The following is a 19,289-nucleotide window of genomic DNA, read 5'->3' as shown; positions in this document are numbered from 1 at the left end:
AAATTCTGAGATACAATTTCCAAATTTCAGAATCTAGACCTCTACCAAAAATAGCTGAATTGTTCTTTGCCAATCCAGTATAACTACCTTTTATTAGGTTACCTTACATTGAAATTGTTCTTTGAATCTTTGACTGTGGAGGAATGCATGCATTTCTCTATTGCTCCCCAATTCACAGCAATTGTTACTGGAAAAGAACAGCCTAGAGAAGTGAAGGCAGACTCCTGGGTCTTGCACAACGGGTAGGGTAAAGTGTCATCTATGTAGTGATCTTGGCAACAATATGTAAGTTCCATGCCAAAGTTCTTCTTCCAGGATAAAATTACATTCATTTCTGAGATAAAGTAATTAAAAGAGAAGGACTGGCACAAATCTATCCACCCTTGTGACTGGAGGAAAAGAGGGAAGATGCAAGAAGAAGTTAGAGAAGAAGTTGTAAGAAGTTAGAGAATAATAAAACTGGCAAGGCAGAAACTGTGTGTTTCCCAGCCAAGAGAGTACCACCTTGCACAAAATGTCATCACTGCTCAAGACAGGGAAAAGAATTGCCAAGACTCAAAACCAGGAAGAAATAACTTAGGATTTAAACTCTGGGACTGACCTATTATAAAACTTGATTTTGGTATTATACAGTATGCAATGTATGTGTGTGCATGTATTTTTTTTCAGCAATAAAGAACATACTTATCTGTATCAAATGTCTGAAATTTTGCTATTCACTAGCTACAGAATATCTGTAAGGACCTGCCTCAACTAGATCTCCCAAGAAAGCAGAACTCTTGAAACAGGCATTGTTTCAAAATAAACTTTTATTGAGAGTTAGTGATGGCAAGAGAGCAAAGCAAGGTCTAAAGATTTGGTGCATAAAGGATTACATCAGAAAGGCTATTCAAAACTCCTCCCCCCAATGTCCAACCGTCCGGCTGAAATCCAGCCAATCCAGCCAATCCAGGTGCCACCATATTATGAGAAGCTGGAGATTCAGAGGGCTTCTCAAGGTCTCTCAGTTTTGTTTCCCAACAGTTCCAGACTCCGTTGTCTGGAGATAAGGCAGATGTTTTCAGGTTGCATTCCTCTTGCCCAGAGAGAGGGCATCTCATACAGAGCAGAGCAAAACAAATAATAATCCCCAACAGTATGGCAAGCCCCAAAAATACATAGGTAAAAGCAAGAAAAGGAAAAATGGAAGGATTAAAGGCAAATACATTTCAGAGACTCTGACATTGTCCCCCTAATAGAAAGACAAATCCAGCTGCAAAATAAAACAGGAAGGGGAAAAGGAAAAAAAATAAACATATTAATCAGGTTTATCTGGATAGCACGTATGGAAGCATTTGAGCAATGTAGGGGCCCTGACATGTTTTTTATAAACTCACTCATTCTGTGAAGCAGGCAAGTCTTTCCAGGCTACTAAATACTGAGTGGACCCATGGTGTTTGTGAGAATCTAAAATATCTTTAATTTCAAAGTGTTGCTTATCCTCAGCTGTAATAGGTTGAGGGGCTGGAGCAGTAATAGTAATAGCAGTTTAGAGGTGACCTTAGGTTTCAATAAGCTACAATGGAAAACTGGGTAGATTTGTCTCAAACTCTTAGGGAATTCCAGCTCCACTGTAACAGGATTGATAATGCATTTAACAGGAAACAGACCCATAAACTTTGGACCCAGCTTTGATTGCTGCAATGACTGTAAAAATTTAGTGGAAAGATAAACTCTCACTCCAACATGGAAAGACTTAGGCTTCATTCTTTTTTTGTTAGCCTTAGCCTCATCCAAGGCTTTTCTAACTACTGGCCAGATGTTCTGCAATTGAGTAACCCACTCCTTAAGGGAAGGAATCACAGGTTCATTGGCAAGCAATTCAGACATAGGAAGGAAACTCTGGCCATTAGCCACTTGGAAAGGAGTGAATCCAGTGTTGGAGTGTACTGCATTGTTGTAAGCCACCTCAGCAAATGGCAACATTAATTATCCTGGCTGATAATTAATAAAACAATGGAGGTATTCTTCTAGAACTGAGTTCATTCATTCTGTCCCCCCACTTGTTTTAGGATGATGACTAGATGACAGCCCCTGATCTGAACCTAAAAGGTCTAAAAAGGCTTTCCAGAACTTAGAGAATTAAACACCCTTATCGGATATTATGTGCTTTGAGGTACCATGAAGGTGATAAATACGCTGCACAAACAACTTAGCCAAAGTCTTTGCGGTTGGGATCTTCTGATACGAGATAAAATGGGCTTGTTTAGTAAACAAATTGGTGACAACCCAAATGACAGTGTTTCCCGCACTTTCGGGTAGCTCCACAATAAAATCCATGGAGATTTCTCTCCAAGGTGCTGCTCACTACTGACTGCAGGAGACCAGGCGTTTTCCCTTGCCTATGTTTAGCAGCAGCATAAGCAGGCATCTGGCCACATAACTTTCAATGTCCTTCTTTAAGGAAGGCCACCAAAATTGCCTCTTAAATAGGTGAAGGGTCTTTACAAACCCAAAGTGCCCTGCCATTTTTGAATTGTGACAGGCCTGCATGATTCTCAGTCTCTGATTTACAGGCATATATAGCTTTCCTCCAACCCAAGCTAACCCATCTTGCAATGAGCGGAGATTTGTACGGCTGCTGAACCATTCGTCCTTCTCCAACACTTTTTTGAACTCCCCAATCACTACATTATATTGTGGCATTCATGACAAAGCATCTGCCAGGAAGTCCCCCCCCCCGGCAGATAGTGGAGGGAGAAATTAAAACAATGGAAGTACTGGGCCCAGCATGCCTGTTTCAGAGACAATCTCCTGGGTTTTTTCAAAGCTTCAAGATTCAAATCTGGAAAGGGATTTTACTCCCTTCTAGGAAATATCTCCAGGTTAAGAGGACCCATCTTATTGCATAGGCTTCCTTTTCCCAAGCAACCCACTGTTGTTCAGTCTTCAATAATTTTTTTGATGTGTAGGCACAGGGTTGTAACTCACCCTGATGGTTTTTCTGTAGTAACACCACCCCTGCCACATCGCTAGTGTGTGCTGAATTATAAATGACTTGTCCGGGTCTGGGTGTTTCAGTACTGGTTCCGCAGAAAAAAGTCTCTTAAGTTTCCTAAATGCGGCTTGCCATTCAGATGTCCACGTTAGTGGCTGGCCAGGCTTTGGCTTACTCCTTCCCTTAGTTTTCAGTAAATTTGTGATAGGGAATGCGATCTGAGCAAACAAGGGGATATATTGCCTGTAAAAGTTGGTAAACCCCAGAAAGCTCTGCAGTTGCTTCCTGTTGCAGGGAGGAGTCCATTCCATGACAGTCCACACCTTATTTGGGTTCATCTCCACTCCCTCACGAGAAATACAGTAGCCTTGATAGTCAATTCTATCCTTATGGAATTCACATTTCAAGAGCTTGGCGTACAATTTAGCAGCACGGAGCTTCTTTAAGACTGCCCTGACTAATTTCACATGCTCAGCTTTACTTTCGGTGTAAATCAGGATATCATCCAAATGCACCAGGACCCTCTTATACAGGTGTTCATGGAGAACCTCATTGATCAGTTGCATGAACACTGCAGGGTCTCCCTGTAACCCAAAAGGGAACACCTGAACTGGAAGCAACCTAAGGGGCAATTGAAAGCAGTCTTCCATTCATCTCTCTCCTTAATCCTGATGTGATAATATGTTTCTCACAGGTCTAGATTAGAAAATATTTTCCCTTTCACCAGGTGGGCTAACACATCCCTCATGAGGGGCAGGGGATACACATTTTCTACAGATACTGTGTTTACGCACCTATAATCCACACAGAGGCAAAGAGATCCAACCTTCTCTCTGAATAGAACAGGGGCTGCTACCCGAGGTCTGGCAGGCTGGATGAATCCCCAAGCTAAATTTTTGTCAATGAACCTGCAGAGCTCATCTAATTCTCTAGGGGTCTTCAAATATAGCTTTGGCTTAGGCAACTTAGCTCCCAGGATGATCTTAATAGCACAGTCCGTAGGTTGGTGTGGGGGAAGTTCATCCAACCTCTTCTCACTGAAAACCTTGGCTAGATCTTGGTACTCTTTTGGAATGCTCTGAAGCTCTTGCTCACTCAGTGCAGAGGCTATTTCCTGCTTCATACCCTCCATTCTATTTCCAGGGAACCACTCTGGAGGTGCTTTCTTCCTTGGGAACCTTAGCCGCCCCTCTCTCCAGTCAATTAGGGGGATCCATTTCTTTAACCAAGTTAGCCCAAGGACCAGGGGCCATTCCATGCCAGGAGCCATGATGAACATTAAGTTCTGAGTGGCTTCCCATGGTCAGTCCCAGGGGTTCAACGACAAAACTCACCAGGATGCCCCCTGCTACGGACCCATCAATTTGGCAAAAAGTGATGGGGTCCTTGAGTTTTCTTAGGGGAGGCTCATTTTCCAACTAAGTTGGGACTTATCAGGCACCGTGTGCAGCCCAAGTCTAACAGAGCAGTTAGAGCCATTTTCCTGCCTGTGCCCGGGATTATCAATTCTATGGGCATGGTTATGGGGTCAGTCAGGCCACTTACCAATGGATCATCATCATAATCGTTCTCTGATGTCCCCCACTTGTCCAGTGAGCCTGGGGGAGCTCCATGACGCTTCTCAAAGTCTCTGTTTCGTTTCCCAACGTTCCAGGCTCCGTTGTCTGAAGATAAGGCAGATGTTTTCAGATTGCATTCCTCTTGCCCAGAGGGATGACATCTTACTTTCCTTTCTAGCCAGTAGCTAATTCTTAAAGGGGAATGTGCCCTTTTAAGCTAGTTCACTCAGCAGCTTGTCTTTTCTGTCTCTGGAGGCTTTTCCTTGTTTGATCAATATATGGAAGAGGGAAAATTTGGGGGGGGGTTCAAATTCCTCCTTCAGAAGGAGATGGGAATGAGAAAAAGGGAGGCAGGGAAGGGAGGGAGGAAGTCCCGCCTTAGCACTTGGCCACCAGCAGCTCTGCCATTGACTTTGCTTGTCAAAAGATTGCAGAAGAGGATCACATAACACTGTGACCATTATAAATATGAATCAGTTGCCAAGCATCCAAATATAAATCACATGACCCTGGGCATACTTCAATGGTCATAAGTGTGAAAAATGGTCATAAGTCATTTCAGTACAATTGCAACTTTGAACAAGTTTTTTTTTTTTTTTGGTCATCAAGTTTTTGACACCTTGCTAGGTGGTTATCGAATATTGCCATATCCTAAAAGTGGTACAATTGGTAAAAAAGTTGAAAAGCCCTGCTATATGCTATACTACTGGAGGAAAAAGTAAGGAACTTAGAGGCAAATCTAGCCAAACCCCAATCTATAAAAGAAATCTATACCCAAACCGAACCAATTAATGAACAAATAACTCCCAGAGGATTTGACCCTACTGATAAACCCTTGGAGGAAGACAAGTTGAGGTATGTCACACATAGAAGGAAACACAATACTCAAAGAAAGAAGCAGCATACAACTAACAAACCCCTTCTGTCCAATTAAACCCAACCAGAAACAGCCCCACTAAAACTGATCAATGGATTTCTTCCCTTAGATGCAAACACACAGGCCCACAACCTCCCCCTCAAATAAAACATGCAGAAACCTAGCAAAGAAACAACTGTCAAGTCATTTCCACAGTCATGTGGCCAGCATGACATCATGGACTGCTGTTACCACTGAAGTGGTATCTATTTATCTACCTACATTTGCATGTTTTCAAACTGCTAGATTAGCAGGAGCTGGCGTGAGAATGGGAGCTCACCCAGTGGTGGGATTCAAATATGTGAACAACTGGTTCTCTGTGTGGATGCCGCTTCTGGAAGTCCATTCTGGGCTTGGGCAACAAAAAATTAGCTACCGGTTCTGCTGAACTGGTGCAAACTGGTTGAATCCCACTACTGAGCTCAACCCCATTGTGTGGCGCTTTGGTCTCGAACCTGGGCTGCTGGATTTCCAGCTGACAAACCCAGTGTCTTAACTACTGAGCCACCGTATCACGTGCAATACAATATACAAGATAAAATATTAAATTAAAGTAAAACCATGATAAAATCCCCATAATATGGCACCATAGAATTGCAATAGGATAGATATAATAATTCGATATCTGAGAAAGTTAACCATCTAACTGCTCCTGGTGTGGCTGCAATGAGATCATCCCAGGTGCCTTGAAATTTTCCAAGGAAACATTCTTGAACTGTATGTGCTTTGGTTTATTCCTATGCACCACAATTGCATTGCAGGCTCTTGGCCATTTTATACTTAAAGAGCTTGGCCTATCCTATTTCTATTCAGGTGGCACCATATTTTTGGTGGCAACTACATTTCTGGAAGACAGGCTAGTGAGAAAGAGATTTTATGAAGGCATGAACCCAACACACCTAATGATAATTCCTGGTTGCCATAGAAAGTGATGGTGTTCTATTATTTGAACAGAGGGCAGAGTAGGCAATCATGTGCCAGGATTATGGCTGTAAGTTCTGGAGGTCACCAAGGATTGGAGTAGCTTAGAGACAATATATTTTTCAATTTTATTTATTTTTTGCAACTGTTTCCATCCTGCACCTATGCAACATTATTTGATTTGATACTGTTCTTGTGCAATAGTTTTTGCATAAGTATGTGTGTGTGTGTAGGTATACATAATATGTATCTATTTTCATTCACCATGGCCGTGTCATACTAAATTCCTAAAAGCAAATATGTCTCATAGTTAATATGCAGAATAACTCTGTTACTATTGATTGTAATCAACTTTTTCCAAAGAAATGCCACAAATTTCCCAAATTAGCAATGATTTCATAATATGTGATCTTAAAATTAAACTCCAATGTAGCACAGCAAATTATTGCTATAGATTTGAAGATAAAGCTGAGTCTGGATTATATTGCAAATGCAAAGCAATCTTTTTCATCTACATGATAAATTCTTAATCTAGAACATTAGTACATTCTTATGGCTTGTGTTAATTAAATTTCCATTAACAAACTATCAGAGTGACAGCTGACAATAGAGTACATGGCTTAGAGATGTAACCTCATGAATTTATAGTATATATTTAGACCTCAGACAAGTACCATCATTACTGAAGACTTTATTATTAAATATGAATGTATCTGACTTTAGCCTAGTACTATGACCTTTATGAAGATCATGTGTGTGTTCATCTATATATGTATGTGTGTGTGTAGTCTGTGTATTTGTGTATATACACGGGCACACATTTTTTAAAAAATGGAAAACTGTGATTGAACCATTTGTTTTGCTGATAATCAGCCAGAAGATGTCACTAGGGAGCAGCATATACTCTTGTATACTTGAGGTAATTACAGATAGTCCTCAACTTATGACCACAATGAGCCCAAAAATTCTGTTGCTAAGCAAGACAGTTGTTAAGTGAGTTTTGCCCCATTTTACGACCTTTCTTGCAACAGTTATTATGTGAATCACTGCAGTTGTTAAGTTAGTCACACGGTTGTTAAGTGAATCTGTAACTAATGTAAATCTTGACATGTTCTAGCCTTGACCATATGCCTCATGGAAGAAAAAGAAGAATTTTAGCAACAGAAGGGAAAAGAAACTTCAGATAATTCACCTGGGGAAGAACTGAACCTTCTGGCTGAGTGACTGATCACTTCTCCTTAGAATAGCTCAGTCTTTTTCAGTCTTGGTGCGCTTTGTAGTTATATGGACTTCAGTTCCCAAAATTCCCTACCCAGAATGGCCAATGCTAAGGAGGGTGTAAAAGCTGGTGCAGGCAGTAAAAAATAAAGACTTACTAAGACTTACTATATAAATGTTCTATTTTTTTAATTCTCAGAATTTCTAATGTATTGCTGTGCAAATGTTACCAGTCGGATATCATTTTGGTTTGTAGTTATAAATTCATTCACAAATATAACAACTATTCCCAGGAAGCCACATATATGTTATATATTTGCACAACTTTATCCAAACAAATATATTTATTTTTGTTAGGAGCATTGGCATATTTTCTTCAGTCTGAAAATGCTCAGAGCTGCATTATACTGGTCCTGGATTATACTAAGTCATGTTGCCAAATCTACCCAGATTCCAATCAGTACACATTATGGTTGAACAGGATTAGAATCCAGATCCATGTCCATGTCCAATTTTCAGATAAGGCATTAAATGCAACATTTTATGAAAAGTGCAGATAATTGGATCATCCTATTGTAACTTCCCACTTTTCCCACTGCTCCTTGTATCATTTTATTGAAAAATGCAGTAAAGAGAAAAAGGCAGAGTAGAGGACCATTTTTGATTAGCAGCAGTTAGGCGGTATTATCCTCCATCTGGAAGCATTTATTTCATAGGTTTTTATTTTAAGGCATCCATATTTTACTCACTTTAAGGTAAATAAAAAAACCAAACCTACTATGGATAGTCCTTAACATAAAACCATTAATTTAATAACTACAGAATATTATAATAGTGCTAGTGATTTATAACCAGTCCTGCATCCCTGGGATCATGTGATCAAAATTCGGGTGCTTGGCATATATTGTGACAGTATATAACAAAAGTAGTCAACTTATTTAACAACTACATAACTTAGCAACAGAAGTTCCATTCCCAGTTGTGGTCATAAATCAAGAATTACCTGTACTGCCAAACCGCTCCCTGATTATATGCATATCCTTTGATCACACCTCATGTTTAAAGAATCATGTTTTGGATTTTTTCTGTTGGAGGAAGGAAAATAGTCTATTATTACAGTATATACCATGAACTTTATATAGGCAGTCTATTAATGGTCACACTCCTTAAAAAATAAAATCTCCTTCAGGATGAGCTGGATATGATTTTGCAGATGTGCCCCTGCTATCTTCTTGGCCACAAAACAAAAGCAGCTTGTCATTGCCTTCCTTTGGGATATTTGGAGGCTTCTATCTATTTCAAATATCCAATATTTATTGGAGGCCTCCCACCAATCCCCATTTTAACCCAGCCTAGCACTACTTAACTTCTGAGTCCAGATAAACTCAAAGACGATGCAACAATGTACTGGTGGTTTTCTTTACAAGAAAATCACTATAATTTTACATGTTTTAACATGTTGAATTTAGTTTTTTACAGAAAGCTTATCTTTTAGAAATACAGTGCTATTTTTTTTTTAATAAACATGAATGTGGGAATGAAAGAGAATGTATTGTTTGGGAAAGATTAACTTTTAAGCTTATGAGAAGATTAAACTGTTTTCAACAGAAAAATTCAGAAGCAATTGTAGTGCACTGGGATGGGGGAAGAGATTAGTGACCTGTTGGTCCATGGTAAGAATAATGGAATGCAGTTTTACTTTTTTGGCTGTGGTTTGAAGCATTCATTCTATGTAAGCAGATTTAATACAAATCTCTTTCAGCATCAGTGGCACACTGTTCTAACAGCCTGGATTTAACTTTTGTCCATCACTTCTATTGAAATACCTATTACTGCACTTAAAACTGTATACAGATAGTCCTCGACTTATGACCATAACTGAGTCCAAAATTTCTGTTGCTAAGTGAGACAGTTGTTAAGTGAATTTTGCACCATTTTAGGACCTTTCTTGGCATAGTTGTTAAATGAATCATTGCAGCTGTTAAGTTAGTAACACAGTTGTCAGGTGAGTCTGGCTTCCCCATTGACTTTGCTTTTCGGAAGTCACAAAAGGGAATCACATCACCCCAGGACACTGCCACCATCATAAATATGAGCCAGTTGCCAAGCATCTGAATTTTGATCACATGACCACAGATATGCTACAACTGTCTTAAGTGTGAAAAACAGTCATAAGTCACTTTTTTCAGTGCTGTTGTAACTTTGAATGGTCACTAAATGAACTTTTGTAAGTCGAGGACTACCTGTACCTATGAAGTGAATAATAACTTATTAAAAGCAGTGTTTCAGTTATGGAGAGAAAGGAAAGTGAAATTAATAAAATTCCAAAATATACCTTCCTCCAATTTGGCTCATCTTGATCCAGAAAAAATTCTGAAATCAAAGCTTATTATCCCATCTCCATCATAAAAAATTAAACAATAAGATCTTACATAATTAGCATATTGCTCTGTTAATCTAGTATAGAGACTTCTTTCTGCCACAACTCAGCTGAACTACAGGAACAGTTGCAGTGCTTGGTGTGGGAGTTTATGACTGCTGTATCTAAAGCAGGTGTATTTGTCATTTCAATTCATTGTAGGAAAAATACATTGTGTGAAACTAATTTGTATACAGCCTTAAGGCTGAAACCCATGAAACGTTACAATTGTGAATAGAATACAAGATTCAGAAGTTCTGAGTGAGCAATTGTGCTTAACGGAAGGCTCTATAAATAAAATTAGCTAATATTAAAGTAGGCAACTTAATTTTCTATTAGATCTGTTGTACTGGAAAGTTAGATATGAAATTTTTTGAGCATAGTTAATGTGTGACATAATATTCCAATACTATGCTCCATTGCACTATTCCTAAAATCTAAATTCTTTCCTGGAAAAGACAGGATACTGTGTATGCAAATTTATACATTGGAAATAACTAATTTATAAAGAATTAATGAGGGGAATTGCTTTTATTCCAGATTGGTAATGAATGCAAAATACAATTGTTTGCAAACTTTTAGGCACTCTTTGTCATATTTTATGCTTTAGGGAATTCCTATGTAAATAGAAACTGATACAAATTCTACCTGGTATAAATTTAAAGCAACTGCCAATAAATATTAAATATGCATTCAAATTTTTCATATTAAAATTGAATGTATATGTAATATTGGCAGTTGCTTACAAAAACAGAATAAGAAAACAGTGAACAAAACAGGTGCAAAAGTTTCAATCAATATTCTCTAACACTTTTCTTGGCAGAAGTAACAGCTTTCGAATGTTTACTATAGCTAGCTACACTTAGACCTTCTATTTTTGCTTTTGAATTCTCCCTCCACCATTTCTTGTAGAACTTTTCTGGACTGGAAATATTTTTAGATCTCCTTGTACACATTTGAGAAGCTCCCACAGATTATCAATAATTTTAAAGTCTGGAAATTATGAAGCCTTTTCAAAACCTTTATCTTTCTGTTCTGTAAATATTTATGATTAATTTGGAAGTATGTGTGAGATTACTGCCATGCTGAAATTTCTAACTTCTTTCCAAGTTCAATTTTTTTTTTACTAAATTACAGGAATATATACAACGGCAGAAGGCATCATTTCCTTTTTTACAAACTCTAAAAATTGACTTTCCTTCCAAAATTACATATTTTTCTCCATTTTTGTGCAATTAATAGCACAAAATAGCAATAGCACTTAGTTATATACTGCTTCATAGTGCTTTACAGCCCTCTCTAAGCGGTTTACAGAGTCAGCATATTGCCCCCAATAATCTTGGTCCTTATTTTACCGACCTTGGAAGAATGGAAGGCTGAGTCAACTTTGAGCCAGTCAGAATCAAACCCATGGCAGTCAGCAGAATTAGGCCGCAATACTGCATTCTAACCACTGCGCTCCCACGGCTCTTAAGCACAATCCTACAAAATCACTCTTAAATATTTTATTTTAAAGCAGGATTTTATGAATATTTGTCTTATTAAAGTAGTTCAAATCCTGATGCCATAAATGAAAAACTCTTTTTGAACTCCTGCCTTTCTGATTTTAAATGTTTATGAGATCTAAAACAGTGGAATGAATGTAGAGTAGTTTCTTTATGGCTGGAAAAATATTCTGACCTTTCAAGATTTAAACTCAGAACCAGCAATTTGAACTGACCCCAGAAAAAAATAACTGATAGCCAGAAAAAATAGAATATTAATTTTAATATGGAAATTAATAATTTCTGCCAGAACACTTACAGTTATCTATTACATCAGTTTATGTTTTGGGACCAACATTAAGGCAATATTACACAACATTTATAATGATAATGAAATTTGGAAATGAAATTAATGATAACTGGTGTTAAATCATTTTCTTCCTCAGCCATTTTACATGCTGAACATAACAAGTTGTTATTTTTCCTGACCACATTTGATTTGATTGATTATAAACATGCCAAACTAATTCTTTTTAAAGAATGAATAGAAACCAGATCAACAATGCCTTTTTATTAACTGACAAGACTCTGCAGTTCTTGGAAGTCTCATCAACTTTAGCTCCACCAGCTGAATAACCTCTGCCCACTTGGCTATTTGTATTTGAGGTTATTCTTGGCATCATTGTGATTGGAATTATTTTAGTCGTATCTTCTGGGATTTATCACTGCAAGAGGTGAGTATTTTGAATTGTCTTGCTTTCAGTCAGTCCACAATCACAAATAGAATTGAATAATATTTTTGCTTATTGCTTCCTGTTTTTTTTTTCATTGTTTAATAAATGAAGGGCTGGGCTAATAGATGCTTGTTCTCTATGTAAATGATAACTGATCCATGGTATATTATCATCTTTTGCTCCAAGTAGGCATCAAGGGAAGGCAAGCGTATAAGTAAGAGAGAAAGGTGGTGCTTGTAGTATCATTATGGGGAAACACAAACGTCTAATCAGAAGCCAGGCGGAATGGGAGAAAGGGAAACACACGCAGCAACACTGCTGGTATGCATGAAGGGGTCAGGAGAAGCAATGCATATAAATCATTCTTATTTATTTATTCATCAGATTTATTTGCCACCTGTCTCATGGTTCAGGCAACTCTGAGCATATAGTGAAGCCTCTTTACTCAGATGTTCTGAAGGTAAATGAGTAGATGCTACATTAGAGAATGGGCACTCACAATACATTTATTTACATATTTATTTATTTACTGAATATCTCATATAATGACTTAGGCAGCTCACAATAATCATTACAAACTACCCTTTCCACTAGGTGCCAGACCAAATAGCCTCCTAGATCAACAGTCCCATCAAACCCAAACTTAGGATAACAGTCAGGTCTCCACAACCTTCTGGAAGGCTAAAAGAGTTGGGATGCATAATTGTTGTCTATCATGTAATGGAGCTATTTGTTGCAACCTCTCCCTCAAGAGGCACCTTTGTTTTTGTGACATTGGGGCATATCAGAAATACATTATTTACTGTGTTAGATAACTGACTACTGAAATTGGTAACCTGAGGGATTGACTTTTTCCAAGAGTCTCTACCAGTCCAGCCAGATTGAGCAAAATGGGCATGCTGCAGATGCCATCAAAGAGTGTTGGCTGCCAGTGATCAGAAGATGGATTTTTTCAGCAGTGTCCCCTGCTCTATGGAACATCCTCCCTTCAGAAGTTAGAATGCCACCAAGCCTGTTAGCCTTTTGTAAGGCCCTTAAAAAACCTGGCTCTGTTCCTAGGATGCTGAATGTGTCAAGGGCCTGATTCCCGGTTGTGTTGCTAACTGGCCAAGTACTTTGCTCCTGTGTTTAATTGAGCTGGGTGTTTTAGTGTTTTAAGATGTTTTTAGTATTTTTAACCGTAATGTATTTTTTAGCTGTAAACCGCCCAGAATCATTGACTGCGATGGGTGGTTATAGAAATTGCATAAATAAGTAAACAAAGAAACAAACACAGGAATTTATTCAGACTGTTAATTATAGTGGATCAGGAAATAATATATGAGTGTGTGGCTTTCCATCCATTTGAGAGACATGCAAGAAAGGCTTCCAGCAGTGAGACTCTATAAAACCTATCTTGCAATAAAGGTAATTTACTTTTAGCAAATGTCTTTATTCAAGGGTTTGCAGGATATTTACAATATACTTTTATGGCTGCTAATATTACTGATATGTAAATCCTGAGATTGTTACATTATGTATTATGGGTTGAAAATGTGTTGTACTTGACCTTTGAGTTCATTATCTCTTGTAAATTGCTGATGTTGTATCATAAATCATATGGGATGGTCTGTCAATGAATCAGTGGTGCTCAAGGTCAAAAACTGAAATAGAGTAGAAATTGTTAATTTGCTCCTTCCGATTAGATTCACTAACATAACTGTATTTTAGGAAGAAGTATCTAATAGTTGCAAACATTGGAATTATATTGAATTGTATTGGAAAAAATAAAAATGGTACATTCTCAGCCACTTAAATGCAGAAGGTGCCCTGTTGGACTTACCCAAGGTTTTGATCTTAGTGATAATCTGATTACATGAAACATTTCCAGACAGATTATGAAAGTAACAGCTATTTTCTGACACTTTCCCCCCAATTTTCTGATATTCAAAGAGATACTAAATGGAGGCACCATTTAGTTAAGATTAGCTAAACTAATCTGATTCCTTTATATAGCTATGTAGTGTAAAAATGTGTTGCCATTTGTGTCCAATGCAGTTTTCCCTAAGTTAGCCAGGTTTGTCAGGCAGTTTATGTTTGTCAGGTAGTGGTTTGGGGTCTCTTGTAAAGTTAGCAGGAGGATGAGGGATTTGGGCATTTTACATGGATAGTGAGAGTTTAGCCAGCCAACCTGCCCATTGTCTGAGGATTGTTGTTGTTGTTGTTAATTGCGAAGTCGTGTCCGACCCATTGCGATCCCATGGACAACGTTCCTCCAGGTCTTCCTGTCCTCTACCATCTTCTGGAGTCCATTTAACTTCACACCTACTGCTTCAGTGACTCCATCCAGCCATCTCATTCTCTGTCGTCCCCTTCTTCTATTGCCCTCAATCTTTCCCAGCATTAGGCCCTTCTCCAGTGAGTCCTTCCTTCTCATTAGGTGGCCAAAGTATTTTGAGTTTCAACTTCAAGATCTGGCCTTCTAAAGAGCAGTCAGGGTTGATCTCTTCTAGGACTGACCGGTTTGAACGCCTTGCAGTCCAAGGGACTCGCAGGAGTCTTCTCCAGCACCATAGTTCAAAGGCCTCAATTCTTTGGCGCTCAGCCTTTCTTATGGTCCAACTTTCACAGCCATACATTGCAACTGGGAAAACCATGGCCTGGACTATACGCACTTTTGTTGGCAGGGTGATGTCTCTGCTTTTTAGAATGCTGTCTAGATTTGCCATAGCTTTCCTCCCAAGGAGCAAGCGTCTTTTAATTTCTTGGCTGCAGTCCCCATCTGAGGTGATCTTTGAGCCCAGAAAAATAAAATCTGTCACTACCTCCATTTCTTCCCCATCTATTTGCCAGGAATTGAGAGGGCCGGATGCCATGATTTTGGTTTTCTTAATGTTGAGTTTCAAGCCAACTTTTGCACTCTCCTTCTTCACCCGCATCAAGAGGCTCTTTAGTTCCTCTTCACTTTCTGCCATTAGAGTGGTATCATTTGCATATCTTAGGTTGTTGATATTTCTCCCGGCAATCTTAATTCCAACTTTTGATTCATCTAGCCCTGCCTTTCTCATGATGTGCTCTGCATATAAGTTAAATAGGCAGGCGACAGTATACAGCCTTGCCGGACTCCTTTTCCAATTTTGAACCAATCAGTGGTTCCGTGTCCAGTTCTCACTGTTGCTTCTTGACCCGCATATAGGTTTCTCAAGAGACAAATGAGATGGTCTGGTACTCCCATCTCTTTAAGAACTTGCCACAATTTGTTGTGATCCACACAATCAAAGGCTTTTGCATAGTCAATGAAGCAGAAGTAGATGTTTTTCTGGAACTCCCTAGCTTTCTCCATGATCCAGCGTATGTTGGCAATTTGATCTCTAGTTCCTCTGTCTCTTCGAAATCCTTCCTGTACTTCTGGTAGTTCTTGATCCACATACTGCTGGAGTCTAGCTTGTAGGATTTTAAGCATAACTTTACTAGCATGTGAAATGAGTGCAATGGTGCGATAGTTTGAATATTCTTTGGCATTGCCTTTCTTTGGAATTGGAATGTAAACTGACCTTTTCCAATCCTGTGGCCACTGTTGAGTTTTCCAAATTTGCTGGCAAATTGAGTGTAGCACTTTTACTGCATCGTCTTTTAAGATTTTGAATAGCTCAGCTGGAATACTGTCACCTCCACTAGCTTTGTTGTTGCTCAGATTTTCTAAGGCCCATTTCACTTCACATTCTAGGATGTCTGGTTCGAGGTCAGTGACCATCTCATTGTGGTTATCTGGGACATTAAGCTCATTCTTGTATAGTTCTTCTGTGTAGTTTTGCCATCTCTTCTTAATCTCTTCTGCCTCTGTTAGGTCCCTGCCATTTTGGTCCTTTATCATGCCCATCTTTGCATGAAACGTTCCCTTCATATCTCCAATTTTCTTGAAGAGATCTCTGGTCCTCCCTATTCTGTTGTTTTCTTCTATTTCTTTGCATTGTTCATTTAAGAAAGCATTCTTATCTCTTCTAGCTATTCTCTGGAATTTTGCATTCAATTGGGTTTATCTTTCTCTTTCTCCTTTGCCTTTCATTTCCCTTCTTTCCTCAGCTATTTGCAAAGCTTCCTCAGACAGCCATTTTGCTTTCTTGCATTTCTTTTTCTTTGGGATGGTTTTAGTTGCTACCTCTTGTACAATGTTGTGAACTTCCATCCATAGTTCTTCAGGCACTCTGTCTATCAGAGTTAATTCCTTAAATCTATTTGTCACCTCTACTGTATATTCATCAAGAATATGATTTAGTTCAGTGGTTCTTAACCTAGGCGATATTGCCCCCCAGGGGGCGATTTCATTTTTCAGGGGAGCGATGGAACAAAAAGGGGCGATGGGGGGGCGAAGGAATGAAAAGGGGGCAATATGGGGGCGATGGAGCAAGAAGTTTTGGGACCTTTTTGTACAGTGAATTGCTGTATATCTGTTGTACAAAAACATCAGATCGCTCGCTATTAGTGGATTGAATTGTGTTTTCAAATGTTCCTCCAGCTAGCTTCAGTACATATGTGAATACGCATCACTTATATTCATACGCATTGTGCAGCAGCCTCTACCCATACAGTGGCGCGCCATTGGCCAGAATGGGCAGTGATGGAGGGGGGAGCGCTTCTTTTGAAACATCACGTGCTGAGTGGCTGTCCCCTGTGACATCAGCTGTAATGTTGATGTCACAGTTTGAGTTTTCAGCTTCGTTTTCTAATTTTTGTTGTGCTCTGTAAAACATTTTGTGTGTCTCTTTGTATTGTACTTTTTTAGCATGCACTCCAGTTTGATATTATATTTTCTTTCTGTCTTTTTAATCCTTTTTACAGTGTGTGTGACTATATATACTTTCCTCAAATCTTAATTTAGTTTCAGAGTTTTCATCTTGAAATTCTTAGTTCCTGCATTGCGGTTTGTTCTTATGCCCTTTTTATATTTCTTTCTGCATCTTAAATTTCACTTGTAATTCAATCATTAAATGTTACTGTTTTTCTTTTCGGACATATCACTTTCTTGCAATTGAATTTTGTTTTTAGTGGTCATTACATTTAAGTGTCTTGAATACATAAGATAATAATGAAATACATGTATCACGAAGTTTGGAATAAAGTGCCGAGTGGCACCAAAATTTTTCACACAGTTGAGATATGGGGAAAAGACTGGAAATAAAGTATTTGTATCGATATGTCCTGATGACAATTTTGAAGAAAACAAAAAAAAGTGTTTGCATAAATTGAAGAATTATTTCCTATGTTGTGATTGAGAGGTTATGTTGGGGGAGGGGGGCGATGACAACTTCCTCACTGGCTCAAGGGGGCGATTTGGTCAAAAAGGTTAAGAACCACTGATTTAGTTCATACCTGAGTGGCCTAGTGCTTTTCCCTACTTTTTTCAATTTAAGCCTAAATTTTGCAACGAAAAGCTCATGATCTGAGCCACAGTCAGCTCCTGGTCTTGTTTTTACTGACTGTATAGAGCTTCTCCATCTTTGGCTGCAGAGTACATAGTCAATCTGATTTCTATGTTGACCGTCTGGTGATGTCCATGTGTAGAGCTGTCTCTTGGGTTGTTGTCTATGGAGCTCTAAATCTTTTCCTAAGGCAGAATCCCAGGGCAGACCAAAGGAGACTCCTCTAGTTTAGCCCCAGGTGAGTTTATTACAATAAATATAAGAGTTAACATGTGTGTTCTAAATAATTAAATTATTGAATCTTATAATAGTAATAGTATTGGAACAAGGAAAGTGTATTTTCTCCTCAGTCTCAAATGTTCCTCAAATAAATGGAGGCATCTTGAAAGAGACAGGCTTGGGTGGGGGCACAAAATGTTTAATATTTCTGAGATAGGACTTGTTAATTGAAATTTGTTTAAATTATGAATATTTAGTGGAGGTATTTCTGGTGCTTTCAGATTGGTATTGATTCCAGGCAGTCGGTGGACACAGCTGTGCAGTTTTTTGGGAAACATTTTTTCAAAGTGATTTGCCATTGCGTCTTCCCTAGAGCTGAAAGAGAATGACTGGCCCAAGAGCTGACTTTGTGCCTAAGGAATTACTTGAACTCACAATTTCACAGTTTCTAGCCTGAGCCCTTTAACCACTATACCAAAACTGTACTGTATTGTAATATTTCTAGAAGAGTAATTTATCTGCAAAGTTAAGGCTGAAATGATGTATGCTTTTCATATTTTACTGACAGCAGCAATTTTATTCTCTCTCTTTTCCAGACATAAGAATGCTGAAGAAACAGACAATTTAGATGATAAATATGAAGCAGCCATAACAATGGAAAACAGAATTCCCTGTCATACTTTAGATTTAAAAGCTGGACAAATTAATGGTTTCTATGCAGCAGCAGATGACGATTGGTTTACGCCCATATGAACATAAATGGATGCTGTTTCTCAGTCTCTTTTTGAAACTCTGCCCTCCTTTTATCTGGTTCTTACTGCTGATTATAAACAAGAAAATTATGTACTTTGCCTCATTTTTGCCCTTGGAAGCATTTCTTTTGATAAGCATAATCATATGGGATACACCGGAATTTATCATTCAAGGCAGTGTTCTTTATGAAAACATATAAATGTTTAATAAAACTTCCACTGTTAAACGTTCTTTGGATGAATCAGTGATGCAAGGGTACCAATAAATCCTTATCATGATTTATTCATATCTTCACCTTTTCTATTATTTCATGGCAGGAAAAATGTGAGCTGCTTTAGTCTAACATACAAGCCAACTACTGCTACCATTCACTTCAATGGGCACCAAAGCAACAACAAAATATAATTATTAAAACTGATAAAAAATAACAAATGGTATACTTAAGGTTGTATTTACAAAGTCTTCTTGGATATCTGTATGGCTAGACTATTATAGATGTTATTATAAAATGTATTCTCCCACTAGGATCTTTGTACAAACCTACTGTGGAAAGTTTTATAATGCTTCAATAATTAAGGTTTTTCTCCTGCAGTGATATAATAAGTGTGTTTATTTTGGCATATTTTATCAGGGGTACCAGCTGGATGATAAGTAGAATATAGAATAGATAGAATATAGATAGAATAATAG

The 19,289-nt window shown here is 38.3% G+C and overlaps 1 protein-coding gene across 1 annotated transcript; it reads left to right on the top strand.

Moving 5' to 3' along the window:
- The first annotated feature begins 4,493 nt into the window (after positions 1-4,493).
- On the top strand, positions 4,494-18,964 carry CLTRN (collectrin, amino acid transport regulator). Its single transcript, XM_039339808.1, is given in 6 exon segments — positions 4,494-4,504; positions 7,791-7,812; positions 7,814-7,898; positions 8,260-8,269; positions 12,034-12,228; positions 18,443-18,964. Coding segments are annotated over 6 exon segments (480 nt in total). The 3' UTR covers positions 18,600-18,964.
- The last annotated feature ends 325 nt before the right edge of the window (positions 18,965-19,289 follow it).

The sequence above is a fragment of the Crotalus tigris genome, unplaced genomic scaffold, assembly GCF_016545835.1.
Source record: "Crotalus tigris isolate CLP2741 ecotype Arizona unplaced genomic scaffold, ASM1654583v1 scf7180000017740.2609645, whole genome shotgun sequence".
NCBI lineage: Eukaryota > Metazoa > Chordata > Lepidosauria > Squamata > Viperidae > Crotalus > Crotalus tigris.
This window is presented reverse-complemented; position numbering and strand designations above follow the sequence as displayed.